Here is a 6,842-nt window from a genome sequence, read left to right as displayed (position 1 = left end):
CTGGGGCTGCTGCTTCAACCGCAGCCTTTTCCTCTGCCACTATTTCCTCTTCTACAGCCTCTCCTTCTTCCTCCTCTTCCTCCTTCTCTTCCTCAGGCACTGCTCCACCAGCCAGTTCTTTAGCCATAGCTGCAAGGGCCTCATCCAGTTCAGATTTCTCATCTTCTACTTTGGTTTCTTCAATGATTTCTTCTACAAATTTGTGTTGGACCTTTAGCTTTGGAGGTTCGGCTTTAGATTTCTGGATTTTGGTTGTTGATATTGTTACTGGGGCTGCTGCTTCAACCGCAGCCTTTTCCTCTGCCACTATTTCCTCTTCTACAGCCTCTCCTTCTTCCTCCTCTTCCTCCTTCTCTTCCTCAGGCACTGCTCCACCAGCCAGTTCTTTAGCCATAGCTGCAAGGGCCTCATCCAGTTCAGATTTCTCATCTTCTACTTTGGTTTCTTCAATGATTTCTTCTACAAATTTGTGTTGGACCTTTAGCTTTGGAGGTTCGGCTTTAGATTTCTGGATTTTGGTTGTTGATATTGTTACTGAAGGTTGCCTGTGTGTGAATGTTGGCCCAGTGATGCTGCCAGAGAAGGCACTGAATCTTGTTTCTTCACCTTCAAGAAGTTTCCTGGAGAAATAAATGATAAGAAGAACATTGACAAGGGATCAGGGGATACTAGAACAGCCTGGTGCTACTTCTGGTAGCTCTAATAGCTCCATAGAGCTACTATGAATAAGAAAACATTGCAATTTGACACTTGATTCATGCTATGGAATCCTGGGATTTGTAGCTTGCTGTGGCACCAGAGCTCTCTGACAAGAGAAGCTTAAATATGAGACGAAACTACAACTCTCAGAATTCCACTGCATTGAGACATGGCAGTTAAAGTGGTGTCAAACTGCATTATTTCTGCAGTGTAGATTAGGCCATACTGTATATGAACTTTCTCACAGTATTATTTTCTACAATACTATCTCACACACTGCAGGGTTCTTAGTTTGTCTTTTCTTCCTGAACCATTTTGTTGGCATGGGGAAACGGAGTGGAATGGGAATGTAATTAAAACTGCAAGCCTACATCTACTTACCAGGGGATACATCCCATTATACTCAATGGAGTTTTCTTCTGAAGTTGTCATCTATACAGTATTTTTTAATCAATGTGACTGATGAAACTGCAACCCTTCACCCCAAGAGAAAATACCCTTTCCCTCTGGGAACTGCTTTAGGGAATTATCAGTGGCCCTGGGACATTATCAGAAAGTCCTAACAATCTCTTCTCAGACCTATTTGCATTTTTAGCAAGCAACCCAATGGCAAAGACTGCTATGTTCAGTGGGTTTGAGAATGAATATGAGCAACAATCAGTCAGCTGCTTGTTTTTGCTGGACATTTTCTTGAACAGGCATCCTTCCAGGACTGCAATAAACAAGACTGTTTATAAAATTAGAATTTTTGTGTATCTTGAAAAGGCCATTGCATTATGTTATAGAGTTGTTATATATTTGGGGTACATTGCCTTTTCATTAAGCCCCAGAGGGAGGGGGGGGGATATTCAAGCACAAGCTTATAATTTACATCCAACTATGAATTTGGAGCTTCAGTTGAGCCCTTTTTATTTTGCTGTTTGCAAGAGGCAACACAAACACTTGTGTGTAACCCAAACAAATATTGCTGTAGGTTGTTGCTGCTTGTCCGCTAAACATTTTATGCTTTAAAGAAAATGATCCCACATCCAGAATCAAAATCGAACAGATAGGCACATCGCCAACAAGAAACTCCAGACCATATTTAGAAGCAATTATACATATAACACTTTCCTTATCAATAGAGTAGCTGACAATTCAGAAACACATGTGGTTATAAGGCATCTGTCAGAACAAATAATAGAGGGCTGGGGAACCTGGAGATCTCCAGATATTTTGTTATTGTGTACCTTCAAGTCATTTCTAACTTGTAGCAAACCTAAGGCCCTGTCATTGGGTTTTCTTGGCAAGATTTGTTCAGAGAACACTTTTTTGGGCACATTTTTGTACAAGCTTCTAATACATTAATTTTTGTATGAGGGGTTTATTTTTGCCTAAAACATGCACTTTTGCAGGCAATTTTCCTGATTTCATTCATTTTAGTGTTATTTAATGTGATCCCCCTCCCCCTTTTTGATATATGCATTTTTGCATGAATATTACTGGAAAGTTCCATTTGCAAAGTTCCTAGAAGTACAAATAAGGATAACAGAATTTTGGTTTGAAAATGTGAAATTAGGTAAGTTCACATTAAAATGTAAAATAAGTGTATTTCTCCCCACTCCTAAATAGGCATACTCAAAATCGGCGTTAAGGAATTACATATTTGGACTACTATCTTCTCATAATTAGGTAAATTAAGATGGCCACATTGGATAGGACACCTTTGGCAGGGGAGAATTAGAACATTAAAAAGGAAGAAAACTGTCATCTATTTGTGTGTGTATATATATATATAGATACATACATTTAACTGTGGATCACGATGGAACAATATTGTTATCATCCACCACTGAAAAATAGCAGGCTGGTGGTGGCCCTCCATTTATTATATTAAGAATTAATTATGGCTTACTTGTCTGACACTTAAAAAAGAAGATTTGTGGTAAGCATTTCCCTTTAGAATATTCATGAGTTTCAAATGTCATTTTTCAATGACATTTTTCAATGACATTTTTCAGTGACAAAAACACTGCAGACGTGATAACAGCTATGTTCCTGATCTAGTAAATATTAAATGGAAATTTTATATGGGCTGAGAAATCTTTGCATATCCAGCTTAATTTGGAAAAATGTGGGAGAAAAGAAGTCTTCTATCCATATTCCTCATTTCCATACTACTCTTACAGTCGGTTGCATATCCTTCACCTGCCCTGATTTTTTAGAGACAGCCTTGATTAACTGTCTGCCATCCCAATTTTTCAGCTACTATTAAAATGTCCCAGTTTCTTCCTCTCATTCCCTTGTCCTCAGCTTACTTCAACAGCAGGGAATTGACTTCAAACCACAAATTGAGGGTGTATCTTCATTGCAGAAATAATATAGTTGACACCACTTTAAGTGTTGTTGCTCCATCCTATGGAAACCTGGGATGTGCAGTTTTACAAAGCCTTCAGTCTTCTAGTGCTGGGGCCTCACAAAGCTACAGGATTCTGTAGGATGGAGCCATGGCGGTTAAAGTGACGTTAAACTACATTATTTCTACAGTGTAGATGCACAAGTAGTTCTTTCCAAGTGATGATGCTCAACATTATTGTTTTGAAGCATGATTCTAGCCATTCCTCGGAAGGAAGGAAACCACCGACTGCAATAAGAATCACTGCTTAGTAAGTATGTGTGTGTGTTTATGTTGAGGCCTTCAAATTGTTTAGACTTTGGAAGTGCAAGTTCTGGGAAGGGGCTGCAAAATAATACAAGGTAAAGCTTAAAACATGGCAGAAATGTGGGGGGCTCTGAAGGTAGCTTGTGTTTGTTTTGGGAGCGTGGGGGGAACGTTGCTGCTGCTGTTGCTGCTGGAGCAAAGCATCTGCAGTGCAATTCCTGGACCAGCCACACTGCCAACGTGTCTCCCTTACCTGTATGCGGCAATTTCAATGTCGAGAGCCATCTTGACATTGAGGAGATCCTGATATTCCCTCAAGTGGCGCGCCATTTCCCATTTTGTACCTCTCAGCTCATTTTCTAGCTGCTGGATCGTGTCCTGCAATCGAAACACAGGGAGTCCTTTAGTAGAGCCAGGAGAAAGAAGGGAGCAAGAAGTGAGGAGAGTAGACTATTTCATGGGGAGGGGAGGAAAAAGGATAGGAAGGGGACTGAACAAAAAGCAATAATGACAAAATGATAAAATGGGACCCCTTCACTACTGAACAAGGAACGTAGCTTATACTGGTATTAGTTCCCCCAATCTAACCAGCCAACATTAGGTAGGTTTTGACTGATCAGCTGGTAGAATCATAGCATTGGTGGAGACCCCAAGGGTTACCCAGTTTAACACCATGCCATGCAAGAAGACACAACTAAAGCACTCCTGACAGATGGCTATCCAGCCTCTGTTTAAAAATCTCCAAAGGAGATGCCACCTCACTCAGAGGGAATGTGCTCCGCTGTCCAACAGCTCTTTCCATCAGGAAATTGTTCCTAATGTTTAGGTGGAATCTCTCTTCCTGTGGCTTGAATCCATTGCTCCACGTCCTAGTTTCTGGAGCAGAAGAAAACAAGCTTGCTCCATCCTCAATATGGCATCCCTTCAAATATTTAAACATGATTATGAAATCATCTCTTAACCTTCTCCTCCCCAAGCTAAACATATCTAGCTTCCTAAGCTGCTCCTCAAAGGGCATGGTTTGCAGACCTGAAGATCTTTGCTAAAAATAATCAAAGCATCTATGTTTTTACAGGCTTCAGAAACCTCAGCGATAGGAGTTATGGGCCAGGGTTAGGAGAAAGTCTATTAATTTGGCACTCTTGTTGAGAAACCTAGGAGAGACACTAGGGGCTACTTAATATTAGGGGACCCTATTTTGAACCCTTTCCCATTTTGTTTCTTACAGCCATTGTAACAAACTAAAGCAGCCTCTCCCAATGAAGAGCGTTCCAGAAATTTTGGACTACGATTCTCAACATCCTTAGCCATTGACACGATGGCCGGGGCTGATGAGAGTTTAGGATCATTCTGCTTTGAATTATTGAAACCCCTAGGTAAACACCCAAACCTAGTTAAGACGTGAGATATAACTTGGTTAGATTTCAGTCAGTCATCCTAACTGGACTTTAGTTCATGGTATTCTGTTCAAAACTGGCAGTTAGGAGCATGACAGCATAACTCTAGAGAAACAGAGAAAATGAAATTAGTTTTGGGACCAATAAGTTATCAGTTCTGAGTATATTTAATTAATGTTAAGTTTCCTGGATTCAGAAATGATGCCAAGCACACGGAGAGATGGAGAGATTCAGTGTCCTGGCAAAGCTGGTGGCTTGACTCCAATTATTTCAGATGAATCAACTTCTGAATCATTATCTTTAGCCATTAACACTTCTGACTTCCAGAATTTAAATTCTGCATTTTGTCTAAGCTCAATTGTTTCTGAGTGTCCTTAAGACCCAAAGCTTTTGCAGTATGAATAATGTAAATTTTAAATATAATGGCATATTGGTGATGAGTAGCAAACTATAGAACTTTATTTCAAATGGATTCTAATTGAGGATTTGATTAAGAAGTTCGTTGTATTCCAATTATTCCATTAAGGCTGCTGTACTCAATGGGAAAAAAATGTCTCCATATCTTACTAGTGTTGGATGTTAGTTGACTTTAACAGAGATATAGAATTGCAAAAATAGCCCTGTCAGATCAGAGTAAAGGCCTATCTGGGCCAGACTTCAGTCTCCAATAACACCAATAGAAGATGCTTCTGGAAAGTACATGAGCAGGACATGAATGCCTCTCACTTCTGTTCCCCAGCAACCAGAACCAAAAAGCATAATGACTCTAGTTTTTAGATAACACACAGCCATCATGATCAACATCCCATGGGAGTCTCATCTTCTAGAACTAGAAAAACTGGAAGAAAATGCAGAGAAACTGCATTTGTTTGCCTCCAAAGCCAGAAACAAAAAAACTCTTTGATTTTGTGTGATTTGATCTGCAATAATATGAGTGGTGTAGTGGTTTGGGTATTGGACTAGGACTCTTGAGACAAGGATTCGAATCTTCACTTGGCAAAGGAAACCTAAGTCATGCTCTCTCAGCCTCAGAGGAAGGCAAAGGTACCATGCCTTTGCCAAGAATAGGTTTGACTTAGGGTCTCCATAAGTCACAAATGACTTGAAGGCACCCAAAAGTGTGAGTTTGCATCTGCAAGGTTTTTCTCCCCTTCTTTTCTTCTGCTTTGAAGTCTCTGCACTCCACTGCTCTCTAGCACTGCTTTTCTGAGAATGCAAGGAATAGCAGCCAGAGGAGAATCAGCCTCTCTTCCTCCCTCTCTGTATTTATATGCAATTGCCTTTGGTTCATGCACAGGGAGGAGGACTGCATTAAAAACAACTACAATCAGATCCAGCTGAGTCTCATGCAGTTTAGCTCCATGAGAAGGATGCAAGATTTATGGGCAGTAGCAGTGAACCTATAGTTATCTGACTACTTTTCTCTTTTAGAAATACTTTCCAGTTGGGTTCAGGGAATATATCTCTGCAAACAAAACCCCATATTCTTCTCTTTTTTGATGCAGCACCTGCAATCCAATGGACTGCTTCAGAGAAGTCATGCTCAGTTCATTGGGGTTCAGGCTTGCATGGCAGGGCACAGATGACAGAATTTTAATATATGAATTATATGCCCTTTTTGGAGCATCAAAAATTGGTCAAGGTAGGCATAGACAAATTCTCCTTCAGGCCTAGGCTTTGCCTGCACTATACACTTCTGTAATGGCTTATCTGCATTGCATGGGTTTCTATAACCTTGATCCTCCTTTTGAAAACGGCTTTAATATTAGTAGTTAGATTGTAAACTACACAGCATGGTGCAATTTGTCTTACCTCCATACTGAATTAACTTTTGCCATACCTATATATTTCTATTAGGGAAATCGCCCTCACTCTCAACTTCCCAATGCTTCCCAATGTCATTCTGCAATGCGCAGGTTATTTGTTAGTAGAAATCTTAGGAGGGTTGCCTTTTTACAATCTCCGGGTGTCAGCAAGTTCTGCAATGCAGAATTTTGAAATGCACTTGGCAGAATGACCTTTTTTCCTGAGGTTGCATTTTCCTACCCAATCGATCTCATTTTTCACCTTGCTGAGGATATTTCAAAGGAACCAGGTATCGCCAT

General features: G+C 40.3%; 1 protein-coding gene across 1 annotated transcript in view; it reads right to left on the bottom strand.

Annotated features, from left to right (window-relative positions):
* Nucleotides 1-6,842, bottom strand: part of NEFM (neurofilament medium chain) — a 13,232-nt gene that overhangs the window by 1,899 nt on the left and 4,491 nt on the right. Inside the window, exons 2-3 of the mRNA XM_042476133.1 lie at nt 3,594-3,718; nt 268-620 (exon numbers count right to left, since the gene is read on the bottom strand). Of these exons, the coding sequence (XP_042332067.1) occupies nt 268-620; nt 3,594-3,718 (478 nt within the window). The remainder of the gene's footprint in view (nt 1-267; nt 621-3,593; nt 3,719-6,842) is intronic.

This window comes from Sceloporus undulatus, chromosome 6 (assembly GCF_019175285.1).
Source record: "Sceloporus undulatus isolate JIND9_A2432 ecotype Alabama chromosome 6, SceUnd_v1.1, whole genome shotgun sequence".
NCBI classification, from domain to species: Eukaryota; Metazoa; Chordata; class Lepidosauria; order Squamata; family Phrynosomatidae; genus Sceloporus; species Sceloporus undulatus.
Note: the sequence above shows the minus strand (reverse complement) of the source record. Positions and strands in the feature narration are given on the sequence as shown.